General features: G+C 41.0%; 6 protein-coding genes across 6 annotated transcripts; 4 read left to right on the forward strand and 2 right to left on the reverse strand. All coding sequences in view use genetic code 12, as the record gives it.

The window, feature by feature from the left end:
* Positions 1–131: 131 nt before the first annotated feature.
* Positions 132–671, forward strand: DDP1 (Diadenosine and Diphosphoinositol Polyphosphate Phosphohydrolase; the record flags this gene model as incomplete). Its single annotated transcript, XM_001384735.1, has 1 exon — positions 132–671. One exon carries the CDS (start codon positions 132–134, stop codon positions 669–671), a length of 540 nt encoding a protein of 179 aa, XP_001384772.2.
* A 122-nt stretch (positions 672–793) lies between these two features.
* PICST_67811 (predicted protein) lies at positions 794–1916 on the reverse strand. The gene has a single exon (XM_001385082.1). It carries the CDS (start codon positions 1801–1803, stop codon positions 823–825), a length of 981 nt encoding a protein of 326 aa, XP_001385119.2. The 5' UTR covers positions 1804–1916; the 3' UTR covers positions 794–822.
* Positions 1917–3147: 1231 nt separating this feature from the next.
* Positions 3148–4267, forward strand: PICST_32054 (mitochondrial 37S ribosomal protein YMR31; the record flags this gene model as incomplete). The annotated part of the gene is made up of 4 exons (XM_001384736.1): positions 3148–3152; positions 3726–3799; positions 3866–3946; positions 4050–4267. 4 exons carry the CDS (start codon positions 3148–3150, stop codon positions 4265–4267), a joined length of 378 nt encoding a protein of 125 aa, XP_001384773.1.
* Positions 4268–5090: 823 nt separating this feature from the next.
* On the forward strand, positions 5091–6018 carry PRE4 (B-type subunit of proteasome; the record flags this gene model as incomplete). Its single annotated transcript, XM_001384737.1, has 1 exon — positions 5091–6018. One exon carries the CDS (start codon positions 5091–5093, stop codon positions 5934–5936), a length of 846 nt encoding a protein of 281 aa, XP_001384774.1. The 3' UTR covers positions 5937–6018.
* Positions 6019–8717: 2699 nt separating this feature from the next.
* On the forward strand, positions 8718–9932 carry CNA1 (3',5'-cyclic-nucleotide phosphodiesterase (PDEase) (3':5'-CNP); the record flags this gene model as incomplete). Its single annotated transcript, XM_001384738.1, has 2 exons — positions 8718–9759; positions 9820–9932. 2 exons carry the CDS (start codon positions 8718–8720, stop codon positions 9930–9932), a joined length of 1155 nt encoding a protein of 384 aa, XP_001384775.2.
* Positions 9933–10095: 163 nt separating this feature from the next.
* On the reverse strand, positions 10096–12171 carry PICST_90035 (predicted protein). The gene has a single exon (XM_001385083.1). The coding sequence runs from the start codon at positions 11847–11849 to the stop codon at positions 10194–10196; it is 1656 nt and encodes a 551-aa protein (XP_001385120.2). The 5' UTR covers positions 11850–12171; the 3' UTR covers positions 10096–10193.
* Between the last annotated feature and the right edge of the window lie 3774 nt (positions 12172–15945).

Raw genomic sequence — 15945 nt, forward strand, 5'->3', positions numbered from 1 at the left:
TCGTAAACCTTTTTTCTCCACGTTTAGAGTAAAGTCACACAATGATAGACTTTGAATAATCTATCGCTGTTTTTCTTGGTTTTTTCACTACGTTCCTTATTTATTCAATTGCTTTATTCAATTGCCTTACCATGTCAAAACCCTCGGAAGCTAGAGTAGGTAGAGATCTTCAACGTTACAACGAAGAAACGGGGGCTCGTATGGTCGCAGGCTGTATCTGTCTCAATGAATCAAAAGATAAATTGGTTATGATTCTGTCTTCGTCGCATGAAGGAAGGTGGGTTTTACCCAAAGGAGGTATTGAGTTGGACGAAACAGACGATTTTGCTGTAACCGCAGCCAGAGAAACCTGGGAAGAAGCTGGAGTCGAAGGAAAGATCACTAAGAAGCTCCCTATAGTTTTGGATTCTCGTGGAAAAAAAGCTCCTGTTATAAAAGGAGAATTTGATCCCCACGTAATGGTCCCCAAAACAGAGTTTCATTTCTACGAAATGATCGTAGACAATTTGGGAACTAAATGGCCGGAATCACATAAGAGGGACAGAAGGTGGTGTACTTATTCGGAAGCTAAACATGAATTGACTAAGAGTAAAAGACCGGAGTTGATTGAAGCATTGAACTTCACTTCTATCATTAGAGACGGCATCGACGGAAATGAAGATGATTATTAGTATAAAGCAAGCTTATGATGAAGTTTTGCGAAAATAATAAGCACACATGGAAACATCATATTTGAAATAGACGATATCCTACAGGTGGTAAAAGCTTTCAACTTTTTAGCACGATATATAGTTACGAATTCCACATTTATTTATACAATTTTTACTTGAAGAAATCGCCCATCAAATTCGCCAACATGTTCAGCCCGCCAGTGGCGTTGCCAAGCTTTAACCCAAAATAGAGCTTACCTAAGTATTCTACCGGAGGAAGAAGGTCAGCTGCCGACAATGTCACCTTGTAATGGTTGTACAACTTGACGAATTTCTGGCCGTTAGATGAATCATTTTGTTTTCCAAGAGTAACAAGAAGCAATTGCAAGAATGAAAGAATTGGGAATTGTTCATAATAGACTATTTCTGTTTGCCCCTCTACAATGGTATCTGAACCGGACTTATCCTCCGACAACTGTTTTAAAAAAAGGTCTTTAGCTTCATTGGCAAACTTTATGTTCTTCAAGTAAGCGTAGTTGATGACTGCTCTACTTAAAAACAAACCAGCATCGATAGAAGTATCAACCTGTGCCCACTGGTACAAATAGTTAACGTATAATGGCAATGATTCATAAGTTCCCAAGATGAGATGTAATTCGGTGACGGCAAATACCTTTTGTCTTTCATCGTCATTCTTGATGGTTTCTCCGTTATCGTTCTTCAAGTAGTTCAAGTACTTGGCACCAAAGATATGGTGTAAATCTACATCACCAAACTTGTCCTTCTCGTCCTTACCCTGAGACCACTTTAGAGCTTGTTTGGCTAAGTCGTTCAAACTAGGGTCTGAATCTGGTAAATGGGTAATCAACTCAATTAACTTAAGTTTGAGGTCCTTATTGTCCGCAACCGTAACTCCACTTTCAACGAAGACCTGGATCAAGTACGATATCAAATCGCTTGAGGAGGCATATTCTTTGTTTTTCGACAAGATGGAAGAACCTTGATAAAGCAAGTCAATGGCTTCTTGGTATTGTTTTGCCTTTACGTATCTATTGGTGATGGTTCTCAATGTCTGATGGGCTTCGTAGAAGGCACCACCGTCGATTTTACTCTGGAACCGTTGTAAGCTTCTTTGTAATTTGACGTCAGCCATTGTGAAAAATAAAAGATGTGAAGAAAAGTTGAAGACAGACCTAAAATCTTATCCTAAAATTGAAATCCGATCCTTTATAGGACACTTATCTAGCAAGAAATAAAGATTCTCTTGGTTCAATCACAATTGGCAAGCAATAGCAACTGGTGATAAAGGAGGTTTTCTTTTCTTTTCTACGTCGAACTAACCTTTTCAGAAGCATTCGATAAACCTGCACCATAGTTAAAATTAACTATGGAGACGATATTCTGCGAATTTTCGCAGCCATATTGAAGAACGATCCTTTACCATAAGCTAGAAACGAACTTCTTATTACTTTCCACTGCCCAATTTTATGTCTAAAACTATATTCTTTCAATATTTATAGTATAAATCTATTCTTGTGTTGTTTTTCAAACATTTGTGCACGATTCTATTCATCTACTCCAAGGATTCTTCTCATAACCTTTAATTGAAACAATGGCCTGTCGAGCATTAGCCATCGAAAATGTTGATTAGGGGCAGATCTATGGCATGGTCTTCCAAGTAGAACTCCTCCCAAAGTGTGATGAATGAAAAAATAGAGTGGCAGGCCTCCAGAACTGGCTCTCTGACGGATGTTCAGATTTTGAAATAGAAATACCCAATCGTGCAAATACATGAAGGAAGTCATGTCAAATACAAACATCCTTAAAATAGGAAACCGATAGTTGTAGTTTTCGGGAAACCTTTTGTTAAACACCAAGCTGATATCTATTCGTTCAAATGATGCCAACTTGAGAGTGTCGCGACTTCGATCAAGAATGGAATAGAGAAGATACCCAAACCAAATTAAACCCATCTTGAGAGTTAGATTGATTTCTTCATACAACCTGACTGCTCTTGAGTTGAAGTAGTTGGTTAGAAAATCCTCCAGATTCATGTGTCTATCCATCATCCTCCAACAAAATATGCTGTGCACCATTGTAGGTACTATGGGTGAATCGCTGGATATCTCAAATGTTCTCAAAGAAAAGGCTGACTTGGCGACATTATGGATATAATTGAGGATTTGGTTCTTATTGGCAATGTTGAACCTAGCAGACCGATATCCCAGAATGATAATCTTTAAGTTTTGGAGAGTTCGAGGTGAGCGATGATCAAGAAATCGAAAACAATGTATAGTGTCTGTTCTGAGGGTGAGTGATGCCAATCTATCAAATATGAAGAAGTTGTCCATTAAGATTTTGTCTATATTATTTGCTCTTCCTCTCCGAAGAAGCTTTCCCAAGAAAATTTTTCTCTTGGATAGGGAATCATCGTCCTTCCAATTATATATAATGGCCATGCTGACAATGTTGTGAGCAACATCCTGATTGTTCAAAAATGAGGTAAGTTGGTGAGAATTGAGTCCGGGTCCATCTTGCTCCGAAGTAAGAGTGAGTGGCTTAAGCGTATACAAGAGAAAGCTGTATTTAGAATAAAATAGCTTATTAGTAGATATGAATGCAACAATATGATTAAGACTGTTGTTGGATTGGAGGAATAGAAAGTACAATATTCTAGCCACTAATTCAGCGGGTAGATGTTCTAGAAGTAGCGGTTCAATGGGACTAGTCTTGGGAGTAGGAGTTTTGCAGCAGTCATTTTGCTGGACGTTGATGGATGTGACTTCGTGATTTTCTGAAATACATCTCTGTATGTGATGCTTTTTCGGTGCAGACATTATGGCGTCGTAGTGGATATCATTTTTTGCAATCGTCGAGTAATAATATATGGTTGCAACTTTGTGCGAAGATAATAACTTTTACAAAACGTGAGCTATATTAAACCGGAACAAAGTTAAAAATTCCTATAACTCAGCAATTGGTACTGAGGAACAAATATATCTAGACAGTATTATTGCCATTATTTTGTAGAAGACAACCCTTTCGTGGTAAAACAACTTCTTCACCATGCCATAGAGCCCTTACATTGCATTTGGCATTACCTGCAGTACCTCTCGATGAAAAAAAGGACGAATCAAAAGAACCGTACAGTGAGATTCATCTTCAATTCAGTGTTTAATTGCAAAGGTTTTTCTTTACCAAACCACAATCACTAGTTTATACGATGAGAGTCTCTACCACTTTATTAAACCGTGTTCCCCTCATCAAGTTTATTGGCGGTCCACATCTTGCCCCAAGTATGTAATTCAGATAGGAATATTTCAATCTGAAAAATCCCGGAGAATCCTCGGGATATGCTTAGATTGTCCAAAAGAGCTCTGATACTAACAAAGCCTATAGAGAATGTATCGTCTGCTGTGAAAGCACATCCTATGGCCCCTAACGGCCAGATCCCAAGCGGTGCTGCTGTCAGCACCTACTTCAACAGCAATCCTATTGAGCCAAAGGAAGGGGAATTCTTCTCCAGATCTCAATTGTCTGCTAGATTCAGATACAAGGCTCCTAAAGACCTTGAGATTGAAGATGTTCTCAGTGGAGGTGCTGATATCGTCTATTAGAGGTGCAATGATGGCATTCGCTCAGGCGTTCAAAATCGAGAGAAAGTAGAGGTGGAAAATGAAAGAGAAAGCAGCAGCCAGAAGCTAGAACAAAAGTAGAAAGATCAATTACATCAACCAAGTTCAATAGTAGCTCCGATTCCTATGTCGATAATGGTGTCGAGCATCGATTCTGTAACAGAAGCTGAAGTCTATGATATATTACGACTCGTTTATACATTTATATATTTATTTATTACACAGCAATTAAGTCCATTTCGGATCCGGAGAGAGGTACGAAGTTGTAATTATCTCTATGCCATACACTATTTCAATGTCGTTATTGCCTATACCTTTTAGGGCATGTCTTTATAATGTCAGTATCCAAGAGTCTAGTTGTGATCCTGCAGGTTACTCGAAAACTACTCTCACCAGTCTGAGTAGAAAATTATCGCCACTCAACAGAAGCTAGAAGCAATGCTATTCTTTTGGAGTATTAACATTCAGCAATTAACGAGTCAATTGAGTCACTTCACTATAGAACTACGTCCATATATTCGTCGTAGACTAGGGAAAAAATTTGAATTGATACTGATTGTAATTTCCTGATTTGAAATCATATTGAAGATCATTTTGAATATCATTGAAATTCATTATCCAGCAATACCTTATTAAATCTGATAGAGTCATTCTCCGACAAGAAGATTAATTGATATACTTAAATTAGTCTTATTCTAATCGACACTCCAAAATCTACATTTGATCAATAGAATCTACTTGGTTGTTCCTGAATTTCCATCTGTATTGATCTATTATTTTGTTGTTACTAAACTCTCTCTCCACAATGAACCACGATCCATTCCAATGGGGAAGACCCAGCAACGAAACATACGGTGCCTACAACCATCATATTGCCAATGCATCTGTTCGTGAGACTGATCACCAGAGCTTGGACAACTTTCCAAAGATGAACACACAACAGCCTATCATCACTGGTACGTCTGTGATCTCCGTCAAGTTCAAGGATGGGGTCATATTGGCTGCTGACAACTTGGGCTCATATGGATCCTTGTTGAGATTCAACAATATCGAAAGATTGATAAAAGTTGGCCAGGAAACAGTTGTTGGCATTTCTGGTGACATCTCGGACTTGCAACAGATCGAGAGAATATTGGACGAGTTGGAAACAACGGAAGAAGTTTACGACAGCGATGGGGGCCACAACTTGAGAGCTCCTCACGTACACGAGTACTTATCGAGAGTATTATACAACAGGAGATCCAAAATGAATCCCTTGTGGAATGCCATTATTGTGGGAGGCTTCAACGATGACAGAACTCCTTTCTTGAAATATATTGACTTGTTAGGAGTTACCTACGGCGCTTCAACGTTGGCTACAGGATTCGGTTCTCATTTGGCGGTGCCTTTGTTGAGACAATTGATTCCGAATGATGTAGACTATGTAAACGTGTCGGAAGAACAAGCAAGAAAAGTGGTAGAAGACTGTATGAGAGTGTTGTTCTACCGTGACGCCAGGGCCTCTGACAAGTTCTCGTTGGTGACAATTAAGAGGTCTGCTGAAGAGCCAGATACATCTTACACATTCAACTTCGAGAAGGAGTTGAAGGTAGAGAACCAGAGCTGGAGATTCGCAAAGGACATCAGAGGTTACGGCAGTCAACAGCAGTAGAGACCATAGAAGTAGGTACCACTAAATATGTCATCTGTATTACCCATATAGTGTCAGTTATCAATCAATAATGATTATCATCAAGTTTATCTAGTATGTAATAGTAATTTCAATCCTAGTGATAGTCAAGAATCTATCGTATTACTAGTGTGTTGCGTTGGGTTTTTATTACTGACTCATTACGACGAGGTTATCTTTTGTTTCTAACACCCGATTCAATCAGCAATAATACTAATTACGTCTGAGCTGCAAGATTGAAAGAATGCTGGAATATTATTGATACCAACTGTCCTCATTGAAAGAGGAAAGTCTCCTTTTTAGTTTCGATTGCGTATGACTACAATTCTAGAGATTTTTCGCAGCCACCCACCACCCATGCTGAATACAACTAATTGTTGAAGTCATTCACAAGAACTGAAGCCAATTGTTATCAGAAGATATCTTCCACCTCAACAATTTTTGCAAGCTTACTTACTGCTGAAGCTGCAATCGTGCCTGCATTCTAAAAGATCAAAGCTCAGATAGAGTTTGAGCGACAATCGTTACGAAGAAGAAAACAGCCCGTACTTTCTTGTTGGGAGCGCTGATTGTATTTATCCGTCTGGAAATAATATCACAATACTCTAATATCTAAGCATCTGGAAATTGACACTCTGGACGGTATTGGATACGTAGATCAAGCTGGCTCGGAATGAGCCGAAACAAGATGCACTAAGGACGGTATATATTTTGGAAAGCTATGCACACCAGTGAGGGCCGTTGGCCAGTAAGATATGGGCTATGTTGTTGAGGGGTTACAGTATCCATTCGTAATTCATTGTTCATCGAACGGACAGCCAGAAAATATCGCTTCCAGAAGAGTCACCATAAAGGAAGCTGGTGAACTTACATTGATTCAGGCATGATTTTGGTACTGCAGAGGTTATTTTCTAGGGGCTAATAATTCCTTCCGATCCCCTTACACAATTTTCAATCACTTATCTACGATTGAGGGGAGCGGAAGGTGAAGACATATAAGCCAATTCGAGAACAATGAACTCATCTCAGACAGAGTCATTTGAAGAGCTTGTGTATTAATTTATGCTTTAATTGGTGTGCCAGAATACAGAGCCGTGCCTACAGCAGAAAGTTGTGCCGCAAGTGGCTGAGATTACCGTTTTCGTTTATCCTGGCAGTTACGGAGGGTGGGGCAATGCAGTTTTGGAATATGTCCGAGAGTTTTCAATCTGGCAGAGAACAAAAACTTAACCCGGATAGAATTTAGGCTCCAGGTGGACACCCACAGGAATCCCCCTGCAATTACAGCGAGAGATAAGATGGAATTTTCACCGTGGCGGAGATGTCGTAGCCAGCCTCGATGTGATGTCATAGTATAGGGGCCGGTTTCTAGAATCCTTCCTATTCTGGGTCGAGCTATGGAAAAGCCAACATTTTGTCCAACTTGCATAGAACCTGGCAATTATTTTTGGAGATATTTTTGGGGAAGTTTCAGCGATCTACACTTCGAAACACGGAAGCAAGTGAGACGATGATGGCGGATCGGAAGGCAATTTTGGTGCTGAGGTCTTGTTGTGTGATTTCAGCAGATTCTGCCACGGGATTGCAGTACACACGAATTTTAGCTCATTCCCGTAGCTTCCATCAGTCCATAACCAGCAGTGGGGAGCTGACAAAAAATTGGACAAAGACTATACACCATATATTGCATGAGATGCCTGAAAAATATTGCCAGAGACAATCAACCAGAATTAGTACTTGTGAAAATATACCGTACTGTAGCAAGAACAAAAATTACAGTATTGTGGAAATTATCTGGCTCAGGGAAATGAGCTCTACACTTGTATAAATAGTGGTGTTGGCGTGGACTTGGCTCCAGGGAGCATTTTGCTGGTATAAGTATGTAATAGTATATAATAGGAACGGTTTCTAGACAATCGCCCAAGGACAATTAGCATATATTGTCTCCCCATACTCGGAATTCTGTGACTCTCTCCACTTGGTTGGCACCGCTGTGCATATTCCATACATCACTAGACACTTCTAAATCCTTGTTGCAGTTAGTCGCACCGCTTTGGAATTCCGCCCCTTCGAAAGAACAACTCATTCGGTGATCCAACTTTGTCAGCTCCGTGGTAGTTGACGGTTTAATACAAATTTTGGTAGTTGGGATTTGCAAATACTTGCTAATTTCTTGCTACTTATTTCTTGCCAATCGTTATTTTCGACTGCTCTCGCCAAACCTCGTTCTGGTGAATCCCCTCTGCTTTGTGGCTTCCCCCTCCTGCCCAAAGCCTATCTGCTCGTATCCCAAACGCGCTCCATACATTGTCCGCTTGACGCTTCCCCATAGTCACTCATAATTGTTATCGCAGGGAAACCGTTTTTTTCTGAATACACTCACATTTATAATTGTATTTTATACGGGTATATTCTGCTACTATCGATAGCCGAATCATCAGGCAAAGCATTGGCTACGTTTAGTTAATTTCAAGGTCGATTGTCGTCTCCACATTTCAGGTTGCATTTGAACAAGTGTTGCGACAACCTCTGTGTTAACAGTAGCTCATCGCAATTGCATAAAGACTTAGCAATACACCTATTCATATAACAAACAACCCCACACACATACCCAGCACAATCTCAACACAACATACGAGCACCGCTTGCGGATTCAAACGACCAAGATACATAGAGTTCTACAATCACAATAGAGCTCAATTTGCTTCAACTACTCCGTATTCTTCATTACCAATACCAACGACAGCTTTAGATTCATGAACAATGTCGTTTGAATTAACGTTTCTAGGCTCTTCCGGTGGCCCGTTGGAAGGCACCACCTGCGCCATACTCCTCAAGCCCAGCAACGTTGAATATGCGGATATCGTCGCTGGCAAGCTACATGATGAGCTCGTCTGCATCGATGCTGGTTCAGGGCTTGCCCAGCTCACCGAGATCATTTACAACGAAATGTTACACCAGCAACCGACCAGCAGGCTACTGAAATACTATCCAAACTCCTTGCCAGTCCACAGTTATTATAGTGCTGAAGTGACAACCCCGTTCAAGGACTTGAAGGCTGATTCATGTTTCCAGGCTTCACAAGGAATATTCAATTGCATGAGTACTTATTTGATCACCCATCCGCATCTAGACCACATCTCATCTCTAGTCATCAACTCTGCATCGTTCTCTAAGCTCAATCCCAAAACGGTCTACGGTTCCATCTATACGGTGTCAGCACTACAGAACAACGTCTTCAACGGCATCATATGGCCCAACATGCCCAGCTTCGATATCTTAAAATTGGTATCTCGTGACTACTGGAAGCAGTTCACCATCAACAACGGCAAATACACCATCACCATGTTCGATTTGAGCCACGGCGAGTTGGTCAAACATGAGTCAAAGAAAAATGGTACTATAGGTACTACTACTCTCACACAGGAGGCACAATACAGTCATCAAAAAAAGCATTACATCTCGCTGGCGTTCTTAATTTCGTACAATCCCACTAATGACCTCATACTAATCTTCGGTGATTTTGAGAGTGACTTGGTCTCAAAACTAGATAATAACAGAAGGATATGGCGTCATATAGCACCCATCATCACTTCTGGCGAAAAGAAGCTAAAAGGAATAGTGCTAGAATGCTCTAATTGCAATGGCTATCCTGAAGCAGAATTATATGGCCATCTTACACCATCCTACTTGATCCTGGAATTGTTGGCTCTTGAAGCTGCCTGTCTTGAAATCAGTCCTGATTCTGTACGGCCACTCGAGGGCCTTAACATCATCATAAACCATGTAAAGGAGCCTATATTAGGTGGATCCTGTGCTGCACCTGAAGATGACTGTTCAGCGAAATCGTCGACAGAAAAGGAAGTCATTCTAGATCCAAGACAGAAGATTCTTCATGATTTGAACGAACAGAATAAGTTGGAAAACTTGGGATTGAACATATCCATTGGTTTGAATGGCATCTCAATAAAGCTTTAGCTGCTGGTTAGCTTTAGCACAAAATAAATCGGGTAGATGTGGAACAGTCTATGTGAACAGTCAGTTCAGCTTGTTGGACCTTGATCAAGCATGATGGTTTAAAAGAGTAAATACTTCATAGAGCATCCAAAATGGTATAAAAGGGTACATACTTCATAGAATATCTAGAATGAGTATAGCATGTATAAATTATATAAGCTACAACTTGAAGAATATAAAGAACTTTACAAAAGGTTTAGGAAGTTTTTGTTTCTAGTGGACCTACTCGACTTGGTAAGATTCTGACTGCAAGTTGTAGTGCAAGTCGAATGGCAACGATGTTTCGTCATCGTTATTGGATACAATGTCTATAACCTTGATCTTACCAAGAGCCAGGTCGGATTCTGTGACTTCGGTAGAGGAGAATTCCACTTGCAATTCCATGGGGAATAACGAGTCTTCGTCCTCAGAAGGAATTGTGAAAACAAACGAGCCCAGTGGATTTTCAATGGAAAGTCCTTCGATGTTGAAGATGACACCGAACTCGCTAATGTCGTAAGATACGTTTTCAGCTTCCTTCAAGTTAACATCTGGCGATGCTATTGGCACCAACACCTTTACGGTATCAAAAGACTCGTTGGAAGAAGCATGAGAATCCAAGAAGTCCGAGGACAACTCATATTCCAACGTGACTTCGGCAGTTCCAGCATTGTCAAAGTTGACCCAGGCAATGATGACAATTGGAATTAGCGACAAGTCGTCTTTCTTTCCTACAGCTCTCCATCTCAAGACACCAAGAGCGTGATCGTTGGCTGGAAAGGGTTTTGTCTTATCCTTCAAGCTGATAACTCCTTGGGACGTGAACAAGTTACGATCCACCTTGGGATGTGTGTTGTATTGGATTCCGGTGGACCTGTCTCCTGTTTCCAACAAGATCTTTGAGTGGGCCAACTCTACGTTATTTATTCTTAACTGCAAGTCACCCTTTACTTCAGACGATACAGCAGCACCTTCACGTGACAACACTACAGAGACTTTCTCGTTGACGGTGATCAATATGCCGTTGTTTGGAACCTTGAGATTGGTTGGAACAGGAGAAGCGCTTTGTGAGATTGGAGGAGTAGCTTCAGCCAATTGAACTGGCTGTGGCCTTGTGTGGTGGAAAACAGGTTGTGATTGGGCAAGTAGCGGCTGGTGTGACTCCGTGGTTGGTCTGGTTGTCTTTTTGCCCAATTGCAAGCCGCCTCTGCCTGTCAATGGTTTGCTACTTAACGAGTGGGAATTGATGGTTGAAGTGTTAGTTTCAATAATAGGTGTAGGCTGGTACGTAGGCTGGTACGACTGTGTTGCCTGCGATGATTGGAACGAGTCATAACCTCCAGACGAGGCCAGTTGCGACAACTGCTCCAAGTTTCGCTTAGCCAACTCCTTTCTTTGGATCTCCTTGGCCTTTCTCTTTCTTTCTTCGGTAGCCTCTAACTCCTTGTTACGCTCGATGATTTCTTGAATCTTTTCTTCATGCGAGTCCATCTCCAAAAATGTTTGGATCTGACTCAAGGTGAGATTTTCCTTGAAGCCCAAGCTGATGATTTCGTCGAATGCATCTATGATCTCGAAAGCATGGTCAAACACTTCACGCTCGTCGACGTTTCTCAACAAGTTGCTTACGGTCGAGGCAAAAAGATGCAATGTGTCGATGTCTTGCAAGATGTTGGACGTCTTGTTGGTTATTAACACGATGTAGAACTCCTCCAAGGGTTGGTAGACGTATCTGACGCTGTCATCTTCTACGGTGGTGTGCTGACTCGACGAGTTGGAGATCAACGAGGGAAAGTTAGCCAAAAGTGCTGTGATTCTATCATTGCTTAATTCTCTAAACTGTCTTGACAATAATGCCTTACCCCCACGGGTGCATATGGAAGCAGCTAATACTACCATAGCTATAGGTTAACACTGATAGATTTTAAGACTGCAGTAGCTTTTTTCAATTTTCAATTTCAATCTTATAAAGAATAGAGGATTGAAAGAGAATTGCTATTTGATAGAAATTTTTTTGCAAATTTCCAGACTCAATTTTCAATCTGATTCACTTTTTCAGTTTTTCAGATTCAATTTTCACTTTTCAGCTTGATCCAGATTTCTCAGAATTGTACAGTTTGCTGTTTCTATCTACAACTGAAATACAGACTGATACACAAACGGAATTGAGCTGTGTGACGTGTGGAGATCGGTTGGTCCTGATCGGTAGAAAGCTTAGCAGTGGAACTTCTAGCTATTGTTGACAGTAGAAAAATCGATATTCGTGTCAACAAAAATGCTGATCGAGCAGTCGTGTGCTCACCAAGTTTGATGGTCCACCACACGTCTGAAAGAATTTGGGTGCAAAGAGAGGAAGATGGTCCTTTTGTAGTTGATAGTGTTGTTGGTATGGAGTGGTTCGAAATGGTGGTTGGAATGAATGAAAATGTTATATCTGTACTTTCGTGTTTTTGGTAATAATTTTTTTGTGGCTATGTCGGTGTAATTGCAGTTTTCACAGAATATATCTGAAAATTGACTGAATTATTAGTGCGATTATAGAGAATTCTATTAGTTGACACTCTCTAAGCGCGGTGTATACTGGATTTTTCACTTCTATAGTGAAGCTCCTTTCATTCTATAGAGACATGTAGATATTGTACAATGAGACATATGTGAAACAGATAATGGCAATTATTAGTCAATACAATGCATCGGATCAAGAACATATCTACTTCTGATATCTAGAATAGTTGCGAAAAATATACACATATATCAAATACTCTAGCTCTATATTCCTATCATGTTGCAACCTTAGATATATCTATATCAGATCTGTATCGACGGCCACTCCCTGAACCGATTAGAGCATTCTTGTACTTTAGATAGAATGTTTCACAGGTAGAGCAACTTAGGCTTATCAGTATTGCACTAGTACAAATCTTAGCTGTCTCGTATGACAGGTGGCAGAAGAGAAGACAACAGTAACGTCAATCTAAAGCTTTCCCCATCTGAGCCTAAAAGCCCAGGCCGAAGTTTCCAGGACTTCTCCCTGTCAATTGTCTCTCCTCTCTTCTCCTCTTGTCTACAGTGCTTCCCCTCATAGTTCCTTATCTGACGTGGGATCACTAGCAGATCCTATATGTCAAAACCAGTAGAAAGGATATTTTATCACCATAATTAGCAATTCCCAATTCTCCTCAACCAAATTTTCCACCACTCCTCTATCAACTCCACATTCAATTCTCCTCTGTTCACTTGGCTCTGTTTCAATGCAATTCACCTGTGAGTACCATCCCGCCAGTCTCAGTTTCGATTGAAATTGTCTGCGACACATATCCGGGTTTCAGCTATCTCCACCTGCACATCCCTTCCCCCCATACTTTGGCATCAGTACCAGCCTTTGGTGATACTCTGCGAAATGTGGGGAACGGCTAGGATGGTAATCTACTCTTCGCACCTAACGGTATTTTCTTGTAGATTTGATATGGTAATCCCATACTCCTCATCTCAATTGTATATACATACTTGTATTCCTACACTTTATCCTAGCTTTGTACGCTTGCACCATCAGTTTTTATCGTGCGTTGATGTTGCATTAGGCATATTGATCATACGTTTGTCATCACTAAATCTAATCACCCTATTATATATTTCACCTTTTTATCATCATTAAGTCTCTTTATTCCTTCAAGTACATCTGTACTTAATATCTTCCAATTCACTTACATACCCCATATTCATTCATAGCCTATTTCGTACCCTGTATCACCGATTTCCACAATGTCGGACCGACTCTGTGATCTTCCCCCGGAAATCGTTCAACAGGTGGTGGATATGCTCTCGCCAGATATCCTACGGTATTTGGCTGTAACATCTTCCTGGGTTTCGCCCCTAGCCATCAACGCATACTACAACGATGTACTCATAACCAAGTTCCACCGAGGCAACGACTCCTCGTTTGATATAGACGATGAAGAAGAACAGTTGATCCACTTCCAGTACTGGAACAATTACCCAGACGACAATAGACAGTGCATCCACCTGCTGCCAGTGCGTCAGACCAAAATTAATGGACCCAAACATTTCATAGAGTTTGCCAAACGGTATCCTGCTCTCCGCTTTATACTGCTAACATTTTGCGATATGGAAGATCTAGATATTTTGAACAGACTTCTCCCGCAGGCACTTTTACGAGCCCAACGAATCCAGTTGGCTCTTTGCTGGTCCGATATCAACACTGTAGAGTTGCTAGGTAAGCGATTCGACATGCTCAATAACATATTGCAATTGCCATACAACTTCTATGGACTTAATCTTAGCATTTTCAACTATTCGCATCTTCCAATAGACTATTCCATGTTGCGCATTCCGGCCAGAGTCAAATGCATCAGTCTCCAGGAAAAGAGCCACGATGACTCCATCAGAGGATCGATTGTAGATAGGCTCGAGTTCTTTGACCGTATAAGTCAGTTAAGAGAACTTGCCATCAATAATATAAGGCTCCAGCTTCTGGACCTAGAATTGCTTCCCAAGAGTCTAAGAAGGCTTCTGATAAATCTTCTGCTCTTGTTTCTGAACTCAACATACAACCGGTTGAATCTTCCTCTCACACTTTTAGACTTGGAGATCGTCTCATGTTCACTCGACAACAAACTCTTGCAAGATAAAGCTGTCATTGACATTTCGCATTTAAACCGTCTTGAAACCTTGAAGTACACGGGAGGTATATTCGAAGACTTGCGGTCGTTAAAGCTCCCCGCAAACCTCCACAATCTACATTTATTCTCTTGTGATAGATTTAGACAGCTTGACGGATTGGAATGTCTTCCACAATTGCGTTCCCTTGTGATCCGTGATTGTCCATATTTCTTGTATATTCATACTATCACCAGCTTTTCCAACTTCCCCGACAAGTTGCAAACTATCTTGCTCGAAAACAGAAGGAGAATATCGCCAGATCGGCACCGGGAATGTCTCCGAGAATTCGCTGCTGACTTATCTACTGACGGCAGACGCTCATATTTAATGCTTGGCAAGAACTGTAGATTACCGCGTCGGTTGCAAAACTTCGAATTGGCGGCGTTCAACACTGTAAAAGTGGATAGTGAATTTGTTCTTCCTGACACGATCCAGAATTTGCACTTGAAGGAATTGGGCGGATTCACAGACTTCACCAAGTGGAAACTTCCGGAGTCCATTCTCAACATCGATCTTCTGGATCAGAAAGTCGGCTCTATCGACTCATTTGCATTTCCTTCTAAACTTCGTAGTATCAACTTGGACCGAAATGACCTCATGTGTATTAGAAACACAAATCTCCCAAGCTTCACCAATCTCACTACCCTCTACTTGGGCTCTAACGAGTTGAAGTTCAGCTCTTCGTTCAACTCTCAACTTCCACCTAGTTTACGTATGTTGGACTTGCTGAGCAACCATCTCCAGGACTGCATTATCACCAACTGTCCCAAACTACATACATTACGTTTGTACAACAATAGAATTGGGGGCATCCTTAGCAGGAGTAAATTCAACGTCCCTGATAGTGTAGTTGTACTCGATCTTCTGAGAAACAAGATAGAGGGCTTTGACCGGTGGTTCAAGTTCCCCACCCAGCTACGAGACTTGAATGTTCTTGGAAACTACATCCAAGTCCTCAACGCTACATTTTTTGACAATTTGCCAGAGAACCTCATTCATCTCAATATGAACTACAATAACATATCCATCCAGCTGGAAGAACGAGTGCGGCTCAAGAGAATAAAGACTTTATCCCTACGCGACAACAATATGTCTGTAGAAAAGCTCCCTTTGTTTGAGAACGGCGGGCTCAAGAAGCTCGATGTCGGCAATAATTAGGAGTCATATGCTGATTGGGGCTAAATTGAAGAAATCCCCTGTTGCATCACATTCAGTGGAAGAAAATCGGAAATACGAACAATTGGAAATGGGCAGTCCTAACAATGGTTGCGAACAATGAGAATTCGTTACACGAAAAGGTTGAAAAGAGAACATA

Source organism: Scheffersomyces stipitis, chromosome 5, assembly GCF_000209165.1.
Source record: "Scheffersomyces stipitis CBS 6054 chromosome 5, complete sequence".
In the NCBI taxonomy this organism is placed as follows: domain Eukaryota; kingdom Fungi; phylum Ascomycota; class Pichiomycetes; order Serinales; family Debaryomycetaceae; genus Scheffersomyces; species Scheffersomyces stipitis.